This window comes from Macaca mulatta, chromosome 15, assembly GCF_049350105.2.
Source record: "Macaca mulatta isolate MMU2019108-1 chromosome 15, T2T-MMU8v2.0, whole genome shotgun sequence".
NCBI classification, from domain to species: Eukaryota; Metazoa; Chordata; class Mammalia; order Primates; family Cercopithecidae; genus Macaca; species Macaca mulatta.
In genome coordinates, this window is record NC_133420.1 from 23,252,035 (window position 1) to 23,264,531 (window position 12,497).

The following is a 12,497-nucleotide window of genomic DNA, read 5'->3' on the forward strand; positions in this document are numbered from 1 at the left end:
GGTTTGCAGAGCTGGCCCAAGGAGCCCAGCCTCTCTGGGTGCCTGGAATCTACCAGTTTAGCCTGGGACTACAGGATCAGCCTTTGGACTCCACTCCTGAGTAATGGGTTTGCCCAGGCCCTTTGCAGGCAGGGAAGGGTCACTGGCTTTACAGGGTTCTCTTTGGCTTTGAGCTTCATAAGGCATCCCACTTCACTGTAGCCAGGCCCTTAAGCCCCAAGACCAAGGCAAAAGTCAGTAACAGCAGTAGTGAGGAAACTTCCTTCCTTGGTAGGAATTTTTCTAATCAAGGAGGATCTAAAGCTGTACTGTCCACTATGGTAGCCACTAGCCTCATGTGGCTTTTAAAATATAAATTTATTAAAAATAGAAATGTAGTTCTCATTTGCACCAGCCACATTTCAAGTGCTCAATAGCCACGTGGCTAGTGGCTGCTAGTACAAATTAAGATCATTTTTATCATCACATAAAGTTTTATTGAACGTTGCTGTCTTTAGAACGTGTGTTGCTGCTGAGCTGTCAAGTGGGTTCTGAGAAGAGGAAATGGATTTGTTGTTGGACTCTACTGTGGAATCCATCGATGGAAAAATAACAGTTAAACTTCAACACATTAGTTCTGATTCCATGGCCATTTACTGAGTATCGTGTGTTTTGTGGGGAGGAAGCTGGGATCACAGGTGATGCAGACATGGTTTCTGACTCAGAGTCCGTATCCTTGATTTAGGGGACTGGGAGGCAAAAAGAAGCAGATACACAACGTACAGTGCAGGGTTGTGTTGGTGGAGATGACGGGGCATCTGAAGAGAACTGTACAAGCATAGACCGAGGAGTGAGTACGTCTGTTCGCAGGGTCGGGGAAAACTTAAGAGAGGAACAGACATTTGAGCTGCACCTTGAAGTGGGTATTTCTAGGTACATTGTAGAGAACAGGAAGGTAGGAGATAACACAAAGTCCTAGAAGTTAGAGATCCTGGATGGTTGCTATGTGCAGGGAATCAAAAGCAATTCTGTGGATTTAGTACCCTAATGTGAATGTATCTAAGACAGAGAAATGAGGGGAGAATTGACTAGAGAGAAAGATACAGGCAAGGCAGGTCATGAAGGTGCTCAAATGTCAATCTAAGTAATTTGGGATTTGTTGTGTAAATAGTATTAAGTCTTGGGAAGTTTTTAAGTGGAGGAGTTACACAGGTTGCATTTTAGAAAGATTTCTATGGCAATAAAGTTCAGGATGGATTGGCGTGGACAAGACTGGAGCATCGTGGCTGGGTAGGAAGGAGGCTGTTCCATAGCCCAGGTAAAAGAGAATAAGACCTGGACAAAGCAGCAGTGACTGTGGAGACAGAGAGGGGAGCACAAAGCCAAGAGATGTCAAGGAGATAAAGTCAGTGGGACTTCAGTGAGTGGAAAATGTCGGAGATGACTGCTGAGTTTTTGGACTAGCCAGGCAGGTGCCTTTGGACTAGCCAGGCAGGTGGGCACCAATTTTCTTAGCCAGGATGAAGGAGCAGGGAAGAACAGGATGGGAGATGAGTAATGAGTTTGGTTTGGGTGTCTGTGGAGTCTGAGATGCATGTGGAACTGCCTAGGACGTCATAGGAAGTGGAAGAACCTCTGGAGTCAGGTTAACCACTGGAAAGCAGTAACCTCTCTGCTAGAAACCCAGGTTGTGGAGTCTGTAATTGGCCATACCACTCTCCTACCTTGCCTGCTACTGCCTTGCTCCCACTCCCCCAGATGGCCTTTACTTCTTCACAACTCTTGAGTGCAAGTGAGTTCCTGCTGTCATGGAAAGGCTTTTCCCAGATGATACATGATCACCTCCTTTTTCTCTTCTCAAATATTGAATCAAATTTATGGTGCCCATATTCCTTAATCAGACTGTTATCAGACAGTGAACCGGGTGAATTTGATTTAAAGCAGATTGTAGCACCAGCCAGTGACTGCTCCTGGCCCTAATCAAGACTCCTCTCAAGAGAAGATGCCTTGAGCTAGATGGGCTTTAATGGGCACTTCTATCTCAGCACCAGCTCCATTTCTGCCAGATCTCTGGAAAGTGGCCTCCCAGCTTCCCTGCCTAACTATAAGGCTTAGGAAACAGGCTTTTATTTTTGCTACAATAATGGGAGAGATGATGATGATGCTGTTTGTAGTGATAACAGCTAACAATTATGCCAAATTCTGTCTTAAATGCCTTACATATATTATCTGTTGAATTCTTAATGCTACCTTGTGTGACTGGCACTAATATTATCCCTGTTCTAGAGATGAGGAGCATGAGGTTGAGAGAGGTGAAAACTAAAGGCTACAAAGCTAGAGAGAGATGGAGCTAAGTTTATCACCTGTGTCTGTTGTGCTCCAATGCCCAGCCTCTTTAACATTGCCTTATACTAAATTCTTATTTTCCCAGAGCATTTTCAGAAGGTTTGACTTTCTGGAATTTGTCCTGAAACTAGTCTTGGTTTTCATCTTGGAGTCTGTACATGGGTGCTGAGATGGCAATTTCTCTAAGGTTGTGGCTGATGGCCACTCCTGGGGGTAGGTGCATTTAGATGAATGAAAAAGAGACAACTGAGTCTCTCAGCCCCCTTAATGGGACATAACTTACATAGTGTCAGTTTGAATTGCTGACTGAATGGTCCAGTGGTTTGGGGGATCCTGGCAGGAATGTTTTCCTTGTCCCAGCATGCTTGTGTAATGGGAACCTAGAAGAAGAATGGGTGTGTTTGTCCAACTTTCTGGCTTTGAATGCTGATAATTTGTAGACAGTGAATACAGGGGCATTAAAACTGGAGTGGGCAGATGTGGAGGAGGCACGGCTACAGGCAAAGGCAGGCCCATGGAACAGAGAACAACTTTGTTTATCAAGGGGTGGGATGCGGGGTGTGGAGGAAAGCTTTGCAGTCAGGCAGTGGAGACTGAGTGGGGGCTGCCGGGCTAGCTGCCAGCCCCCACCACTACTGGGGGTCCATGGTGGCTGCCTGTTGGAGGAATTTTGGAAAAGAGGGATGTGCTGTCCCAAGAGAAAGGGCAGATCAGGGCATATGGACAGGCCAGGCACTTGGGAACTCCTTTGTGTCCCTCAGGTTAAGAGTCAGCCAGGAACAGGTTTGGCACTCCTGGCTAGGGGTCTGGCTGATAGCCACACACCTGCAGGGTCTAGAGTGCCAGAGTGAACACTTGGGGTAGGGGGTTGCTGATTAAAGGACAGAGCATTATCTTTGCTTGCTACATACTCCGCCACCAGACAGATGCTGACACTGCCTCTCCCCTTGAGTCCTCCTTTTTTATGCCCTGCCCCATTTCATCCCCACCCCTCCAGGCAGATACTGAAAGAAATTGGCAATAAAGAACTTTTTTTCCCACTCTCAAGAACATAAATATCCAACAGAGTGCTATGATGAGGAGTGGTCTTCACTCCCAGGCATACCGCCTCCTGCAAGTCAGCATCCTGGAGGTACTTGCAGGGACAGTTCTGTGCACTGTAGCAGACCTGACAGCCTCCCAGGGCTGGGCCCTGCTCTGAGTTACGGTGGGGACACAACTCCTGAGGTCCCCTGTGGTAGTATGTGGTTAGCCTTTTCCAGGTAGCAGCTAAGAACAAGACAGGATCAAGGGTGGGCAGTGTAGTGCTGAGGAAAGTCCCTATGCTTGGAATTAGAAAACTTAGGTTTGAACATTGGCCTCATCACCACTACCATTTACTTCCCGTGCAACCTTGGGGTAGCCACCTCTTTTTCTGCTTCCTCATCCCTAACATGGTGGTGATACCATGTATCCTTCCAGGTTATCAGCAAGGTAAAGTGTAAGAATGCATATGAAAAGGCCTAATACATAATAGAGACTCAGTAAATAACTCCCTGAGCCTTCATTTCCACATGTGAACAAAGGGGGTTATGATTTGTATCCATTCTGTGAATTTATTGGGAATATCAATAAGATTAAATGTCTGTAGAATACTTAATGTGCCTGGCAGGTAGCAAACACTCAACGAATGGTAGAATGGTAGAAACGGTATTATAGATTGGTGGTTATTGTGGTTATTCAATATGAATCTATCGGCCAGGCTGGGAACATATCAGTAAAGTTGTAAAAGCCATTGGGCCAGGTACAGAGAAACTGAGTCAGCCATAGTAGCTCAGATCAGCTAAAAGAATCCCCAGCTTGTACTGGGAGCCATGCCAAGGCCGAAGGTCAGAGTTCCAGATTGCATGTGCAGTCATCTCTCAGTATCCGTGGAGGATTGCTTCCAGGATCCCCATGGATACCAAAATCTACAGATGTTCAAGTCCTTCATATAAAATGGTGCAGTATTTGTGTATAACCTATGCATATCTTCCTGTATATTTTAAATCAGCTCTAGAATCTTTATAATACTGGATGCAATATAAATGATGTAAATGCCATGTAAATAGCTATTACATTGGTTTTTGGTTTGGGAGAGTTTCTTGTTTTTTTTTCTTTTTCGGGTTTTTTAGTTGGTTGGTTTTGTTTTGTTTGTTTGTTTGTTTTCGTGAGACAGGGTCTCACTCTATCGCCCAGGCTAGTGCAGTGATAACAGTCACAGCTCACTGCAACCTCCCATGTTCAGGTGATCCTCCCACCTCAGCCTCCCAAGTAGCTGGGACCGCAGGCATGCACTACCATGCCCAGCTAATTTTTGTATTTTTTGTAAAGATGGAGTTTTGCCATGTTGCCCAGGCTGGTAGCGAACTTCTGGGCTCAAGCAGTCTTCCTGCCTCAGCCTCTCAAGGTGCTTGGACTACAGGTGTGAGCCACTACACACAGCCATTATACTGTATTTTAAAAATTTGTCTTTTTTATTGTTGTATTGTTTTTTTTAAAATATTTTGATGCAGTTGGTGGAACCCAGAGATATAGAACCCATGGATACTGAGAACTAGCTCTACCTGCTGCTGAGGCTCCCCTTGGTGCTTAAAAAGGGCAGGAGCCTCCGGCCCCAACCAGAGCCAGGCTTTCCCCAAGCAAGAGAAAGTGTCCTGCTTGTCCAGGAAGGCAAAGCCTGCAAAGCCTTCAAAGTTAACACAGAAAACAGTAGATTCCAGAAAGCAATAGTTCATCCCCAGGTATTCTGGGCCCTACCCAGATATAGGGCCTTCTTGGCCTGGCACAGGGCTGTATTACACAGATCTGAAGATGTCACCAGGAAGCAGGCCTGAAACTAAGCTGCTTCTCTTTGTGACTGAGCTGTATCTGAGGCCCATTTGGGACCCACTGCCCACTAGCCAGGCCACTCCTAGAATGACTCAGGCCAGACTTGACTGCGTCTTTTATAAACTCCTGCTTCCTGGTTAAGTGTTTGCCTGCTTGGTTTGATGGTATCTCCATCTCTGGTATGAAGTATACCCAAAACATTAATCCCCTGGGCTGGCCTAGCCTGGGGCTCTGTTGCCTAAAACTTGGACTTTCCCCAGAGAGCTCACTCCTAGACCCAAAGAAAGGAGCATGGGGGCTTTGAGTCTCCTCTGCTAGGATATACCACCTTAGATATTAGAAAAACCAAGGCCTTGGGTTCAGGTTCCAAATTCCTACTCTGTCACCAATTAACTGTGTATTTGTGGACCAGATCCCTCCCTTCTTTGAACTTCAGTTGCTCATCTGTACAGTGGTGATAGGGTTGAGAGAATTAAATGTGATAATGCTCATGAAGTGCCTAGCACAGAGGATGGCGTGATATGGAAACTCAGTTAACATTTTCCTCCCTCCTGCGAAAGTCAGGGATGCCAATAAAAATTTTCACTATGCAGGTTGGGCACGGTGGCTCATGCCTGTAATCCCAGCACTTTGGGAGGCCAAGGCAGGCGGATCACGAGGTCAGGAGATCAAGACCACCCTGGCTAACATGGTGAAACCCAGTCTCTACTAAAAATACAAAAAAATTAGCTGGATGTGGTGGCAGGTGCCTATAATCCCAGCTACTCGGGAGGCTGAGGGAGAAGAATCGTTTGAACCTAGGAGGCGGAGGTTGCAGTGAGCCGAGATCGCGCCATTGCACTCCAGCCTGGGTGACAGAGCAAGACTCCCATCTCAAAAAAAAAAAAAAAAAAAAAAATTCGCTATGCATAACCTCAGCTCTGCTGGAAGCAGTTAACATAAGCAAATACAATCAGCAGCTTTTTTTGCAGTGTGGCAGAGTCTCACATAGAGTCACCATGGCAGCTGCCATTGATACCAGAGACTGCATCTCAACAATAGCTGTATCTTAATAATGTTGTGTTTCTCCACATTTATATCCCAGACCTTCTTTGGCCCTTGTTAGCCGAAGAATGCAAGCATTATCATTTTGCAGAGGAGGACCTCAAAGCATAGGGGGGTCAGATGACCTTGCCAAGATCTCATAGCTTGTGTGTGATGGAGCTGGATTTGAACCTAGATTGACTCTACCTGACCTTGGGAAAAGCAGCTTGCATGAGCTACGTTGGCCTGTAGACAAAGCATGGATCTGCCTGTACTTCCCAAATGGCTTTGGATCCCATTTCCTCCAAGCTCAGCCTGTTGAAGGAGCTGTAGGAGCTCTTTGGCTGCCCTTTCCTGGCCCCTACTGGTATGACAACCAACTGTTAACACCTGTGTCTGTTCCCCAGATTTAGTGATGAAGGGATGGAGGTGATCGAGCGGCTCATCTACCTCTATCACAAGTTCCATCAGCTAAAGGTCAGCAATGAGGAGTATGCTTGCATGAAAGCAATTAACTTCCTAAATCAAGGTGAGTGGCTGGGGTAGGAAAACGGACCTTTGCGGGGGCCAGGGGGGTCGGTGACATTTGATTTGCCCTCCTGTTTCACCCCTCCTTACCCTCAGGACTGTCACACAGAATCCATCACACCATCTAGGTTTCAATCCAGGAAGACTTGTGCACCCCCTTGTCATCACCCTGACCCTTTATAGTACAGGGAATGCGGGAATGCTTTGGATTTTTTTTTTCTCCAAACTGAAATGCCACAATCTCTATAACTCATAGAGGAAGGAAGAGGATTCGCTTTGTTTAGTCAGTTTTCATGCATTTGCACACAGACACCAAGGACAGTACGTGCGTCATTTTAAATATGTACCAAGTTTACCAGTGACTGAAGAAGAGCAGAGTGACTGATGAAACTATTGGAGATAAGGCCTCTGTAACAGGCTGGCAGTGGTTCTGACAGCCCCTTCAGGGCAGAGCAGGGGTGCACAAACACACACACACGCGCATATCAAGCATGACTTTTAATTAAAAGAATGCTGGGCCGGGCACGGTGGCTCACACCTGTAATCCTAGCACTTTGGGAGGCCGAGGTGGGTGGGTCACAAGGTCAGGAGATCACGACCATTCTGGCTAACATGGTGAAACCCCGTCTCTATTAAAAATACAAAAATTGGCCGGGTGCAGTGGCTCACGCCTGTAATCCCAGCTACTGGGGAGGCTGAGGCAGGAGAATGGCATGAACCCAGGAGGCGGAGCTTGCAGTGAGCCGAGATCGGGCCACTGCACTCCAGCGTGAGTGACAGAGCGAGACTCCGTCTCAAAAAAAAAAAAAAAAGAATGCCGGATGTGATTTATGTGGAATATTACCTGCAAAGGGGCACTTGGCAGCTGCTGGTAAAACTAGTATAGGGAGGAGGGTTGTATTCTCTTTTTTCCAAAGTAGCTAATGTGTACTCTGCTCCCATAGTGGCACTGGGTTCTTCTGCTGCCTGTGGCATTGCAAATGCCCTCGTCCTGTGTCCTGTTTCCAGTCCAGAGCTCCTCTTCTCTTGGCCTACTCTCACCCTACATTGGCCAAACCTCTTTGTACTTCTACACCATTCATGCATTTATCTGGTGTTCTGCATGTCTCCCTTAGGCCAAGCCCTGTGCTGAGCATTAAAGACATTGAAAAAACTTAGTCTCCAGGTCTCTGGCCTCAAGAAGTATACATTCTGATGGCACTTGACATATTACTTGTGCCTCAGATGGGGGGAGAACAGTAGCAACTTCTTGAAGGAGGAGAAATCTGAGCTGAGCCTCAGAGGGTGGGTAAGATTTATATATAGACATATATAGCTCTCTTTATGGGTGGGTAAGATTTATATATATACACATATATAGCTCCCTCTCTCTATATATATATAGAGAGAAATCTATGTAGAAAAAATGGAGGGGCCAGGCACAGTGGCTCAGGCCTGTAATCCCAACACTTGGAGAGGCCAAGGTAGGAGGATCACTTGAGCCCAGGAGTTTGAGACCAATCCAAGCAACATAGTAAGACCCCATCTCTACAGAGAATTTAAAAAATTAGTTGAGCATGGTGGCACACACCTGTAGTCCTAGCTTCTCAGGAGGCTGAGGTGGAATCATCTATTGAGCCAGGAAGTCGAGGCTACAGTGAGCTGTTGATCGTACCACTGCACTCCAGCCTAGGTGACAGAGTGAGACCCTATCTAAAAAAAAATGGAGGGACAGCCCAGGAGGAAGATTAAGAACAGAAGCGCATAGGAGGTGGGGGGGGTGTGTGTGTGTGTGTGTGTTACAAACCTGAATGTGTAGGTATCAGCAGGGTTTCTGATTGGTTCCAGCAAAGGGCAAATTTAAAGATACTGTAAAGGATTAATTTGGAAAGGTAGGTTATTCAGTCATTTGTTTAGTATTTTCTCGTATTCTCTGGTTGTTTTGGGAGTTTGGTATGAAGTTGAGAGAAGCCCTAGCCCTCGAGGGGCTCTGTCTGCTTATTGTCCTCTGTATTTTTTTCGTCTCTTTCTTATTTCTCTTCCCTTACGTAGAGCTTAGTTACTCCGTATCAGAGAAGATCCGCTGTTGTGAGTGTTTAGTAACTTAGTTGAAAGATGCACATATTTAAGGAGCTGGTGTTTCTTCCACATTAGAATGCCCGTGCCATTCCCTGTATGTTTTTTTTTCCCACAGATATCAGGGGTCTGACCAGTGCCTCACAGCTGGAACAGCTGAACAAACGATACTGGTACATTTGCCAGGATTTTACTGAATATAAATACACACATCAGCCAAACCGCTTTCCTGATCTCATGATGTGCTTACCTGAGATTCGATACATTGCAGGTAACATTCTGGGTCTTGGGCTTCCAACCCTTCCTTGCTTCTCTTAGCTTGTGAAGGGAATGAGGCAAGCAGTGTTTTCAGGGTGCCCATTCCAGCCCATCACCAGCTGCATGAAAGAGTTCTCACCGTTGCCCTCAAAAAAGGTCTGTTATAATGAGAAGCTTGCATTCTCCCTAGAGAAGAGAAGTTAATTTCCTGAGCTCTTACGATGTGCAGGATACTTTGTGGCCTTATATCATTTAATCTCACACCAGTCTCTACTGGTGGTTGGTGATATTATAGCCATTCTATGGATGAGGAAACAGAGGCTCAGAGTATCTCAAATTAACTTAATGCCTTGAATTGTGTACTTTAAATGAATTTTATGATACACGAATTATATCTCAGTTTTTAAGATTACCTTCATTTCACAGAATTGCCCATGAGCTTTGAGGGATCATTTATTTAAAGTGGTATCTTTAGCTAGGCACAGTGGCTCATGCCTGTAATCCCAGCTACTCAGGAGGCTGGGGAAAGAGGATCAGTTGAGGCTAGGAGTAAAGACCAGCCTGGGCAACATAGTGAGGCCTCATCTCTTAAAAAATTAAGATAAAATAAGAATAGGAAAAATAAAGTTTAAAATCCTGTATTTGCAGAGGAATTTTATGTATTGGGGGGTATGTGTATGTATGTATGTTTTTATGTGGTCTTGACCCCTTCTGAGCTTCCTGACATTTAAATAGGTCTATTTCAATACAGAATCCTGGCTTTTCTGGTTGTTGCTTTGCTTCATGTAGTAAATATTCTTGTTCTGGCTGTCCAGCACATACTGAGGGGCAGCTCAGAAATGTGACCTATAGACCAGGATTCTTCCTATAAAATTCAGCAATACAGTTTTTTAATTCAACATAAAATTTCTAGAGAAAGCAATACAATTTTAAAAGAAAAATATTTCAATCTGACAAGGGAATTTTTTTTTCTACTTCTTGGGCCACAAAGCAGTCTAGCAAATGTGATCTGGGCCTAAACTATTGGAATTTTGGCAATATTTTGACAGTTTGTCTCAGTATTTTCTAAGCTAGAGTTTACTACATGAGCTATTAAGCAGGGACTCTGTGAAGTAAAAGGAAGTCAACAATTACACACCACTCTCCTCCATAGAACTGAGTCCTCAGCCTTGGCGACACTTCCAGTCACCTGGAAAACTTAAAAAATAATAATAATAAATGTTTGAGTTGCACCTGGAGATTTTGGTTTAATTGGAATGGGGTGGAGTCTGGAGATCAATCAGTGTTTTCAAACAGCTCCCCAGGTCACTCAGAGGTACGGTTTGGGAGAAGAAACACAGCCTTAGGTATTTACAAATTATATTAGCACACTGAATGCTCTGAGAAGCCCTTCAATCAAGAAATCTGTAAAGCTCTTTTAACCCTGAGTTTCTCAAATGTATTTGGCCTTTTACCCCCGCTCTTTTTTCCCCTAGTACTTTTATTAACCTATTAAACCATTCCGAAGTGTAATATTTTATAGAATATTACTTAGAAAATCTACCGGGGCTTGAGGGGGTGAAGAAAACAGGACAGAATTTTCTCAGACTACCTCTCAGTTTCAGATTCCTTGTCTATAAAATGAGGGTAAAAAGCAGTACACAGAAATAGTGTGAGAATTCAATGAGTTAATGCATTTAACCACCTAGAACAGAGTAAGTATTCCCTGAGCAGTAGAATGATGATGAGTTGGCACCATTACTAGGCTCCCTAGGGCACCCAAAGGGGTCTGGATGTTAGGATGTTAACACAGTGTGTCCGACCTTTGTGATACTCCTGGCACTTCTCTTGCCCCAGTCACTCAGCAAGGTGATACTCTCCCTCCAGCAGTCCAAGGAGGCTGACTTGCCCGTCCACTAGAGTGACCACTGCTAACTCTTCTTCTCCCCCTTTGTTCCCAGGAAAGATGGTGAATGTGCCCCTGGAGCAGCTGCCCCTCCTCTTTAAGGTGGTGCTGCATTCCTGCAAGACAAGTGTGGGCAAGGAATGACCTGTTCCCAGCGCCCTCCTCAGGCCAACCACAGCGCCTTGGGTGGGCAGGACAGGCTCTGGAGGAAAAAGCCGGAGAGACCAAGATGGAGTCTGTGGAGCAGCATTTCCCATTGCCTCCATAGCAAGAAGAGTGTTTGTTTGTTTGTCTGTTTTTTTAACCTCATTTTTCTATATATTTATTTCACGACAGAGTTGAATGTATGGCCTTCAACATGATGCACATGCTTTTGTGTGAATGCAGCCAATGCATTTTCTTACAGTTTACAGAATGTGAAGATGTTTAATGTTACAGTGTTGTCATTGTTTAGAAATAGTTCTTTTGTATTTTGAGGGAGAGGGTGGGATGGGGCTAAGATGACTATTTCCATAATGTTGACAAAGATGACTACCTCAATGGAAATGGGGGGTGTGGCCATCCCTACTTTTTCCACATTTTCTCAGCAGACTCACACATTTGTCTGTCAGAGAGCAAATTGCCTTTTTTAGCCACAGAATTGCCAGATAAAAGGGCACACTGTAAAGGGGCAAAGTGTTATTAGGAGATTTACTAAGCAAGGTTGGTGAGACGGCAACAGGGCAGGAGATGAAGATTGAGCCATGTCCTTTCCTTGGAAAGCATGCAAATTAAGAGAGTAGGGCACAGTGACCATATTTAAGGCAGGTATCCTTCCACCTAACAAGTCCTAAGGGCAGAAAAATTTCTGTTCTCACACATTGCTGCCCTGCTTACCCCTGCACCACCATCACTGTCTACCACTGTGAACTTTCCATCTAGGCAAAGTCCTGGCAATCAGTTGATCCACAGGACTCGCCTCCCAGCTCCCTTGGGGCCCCCAGCTACCTAGTTTCCTTACCTGGATCTCCTGAGGCCCACCTTCCTCCTTCCCGCTCCCTTACACATTTGACTTCCTATTGGCCCTTTGAAAAACCAGCTGAGCAGAATGCCATATTCTGAAGCCTGGTGCCCACTACTGATTTATTCTCCTTTCACTTTATTTCCTTCAGAGGGTAGTAGGGCAAGGCCAGACTGCAAAAAGAATAGACACTCCCCTTTTGAAATCTCCTGTTCCTCTCCCCTCCCCTTCCTACCATACCCTCAGGTCTAAATCCAAAAACTTCAGGCTTTTTTAAAAATACAGTGAGAAGGACCATTCATTCACCTGTCTGCTGACCAGAAATGTTGCCCCTAAGTTCTTCTCCAAGTTATCCTTTTCTCTCCAGAGTGAGACCAGTTTTCCTCAGGGACCCAGAACATAAAGCCCAAGGCCCAGAGTGGCCCAGCTGCCTCTTAGTTCAGCAGTGGACTGGCCAGCCAAGGCCTGGAGGGCTGGAGCCAGAAGCACATGGAAGGGAAGGGGGGCTTTAAACTACCTCAGGTTCCTAATGGCCCAGCTGCTACCTCTGCAGACATGGCCTGGACTCCTTGA

General features: G+C 45.4%; 1 protein-coding gene across 5 annotated transcripts in view; it reads left to right on the forward strand.

Moving 5' to 3' along the window:
• The window catches only part of NR6A1 (nuclear receptor subfamily 6 group A member 1), a 254,770-nt gene extending 243,418 nt beyond the window's left edge, over positions 1-11,352 (forward strand). For all 5 annotated transcript variants that reach the window (XM_077968050.1, XM_077968051.1, XM_028834859.2 and 2 more), the window contains 3 exons: positions 6,606-6,727; positions 8,900-9,052; positions 10,980-11,352. In XM_077968050.1, the coding sequence (XP_077824176.1) occupies positions 6,606-6,727; positions 8,900-9,052; positions 10,980-11,068 (364 nt within the window). In that variant the 3' untranslated portion in view covers positions 11,069-11,352. The remainder of the gene's footprint in view (positions 1-6,605; positions 6,728-8,899; positions 9,053-10,979) is intronic.
• Positions 11,353-12,497: the final 1,145 nt, after the last annotated feature.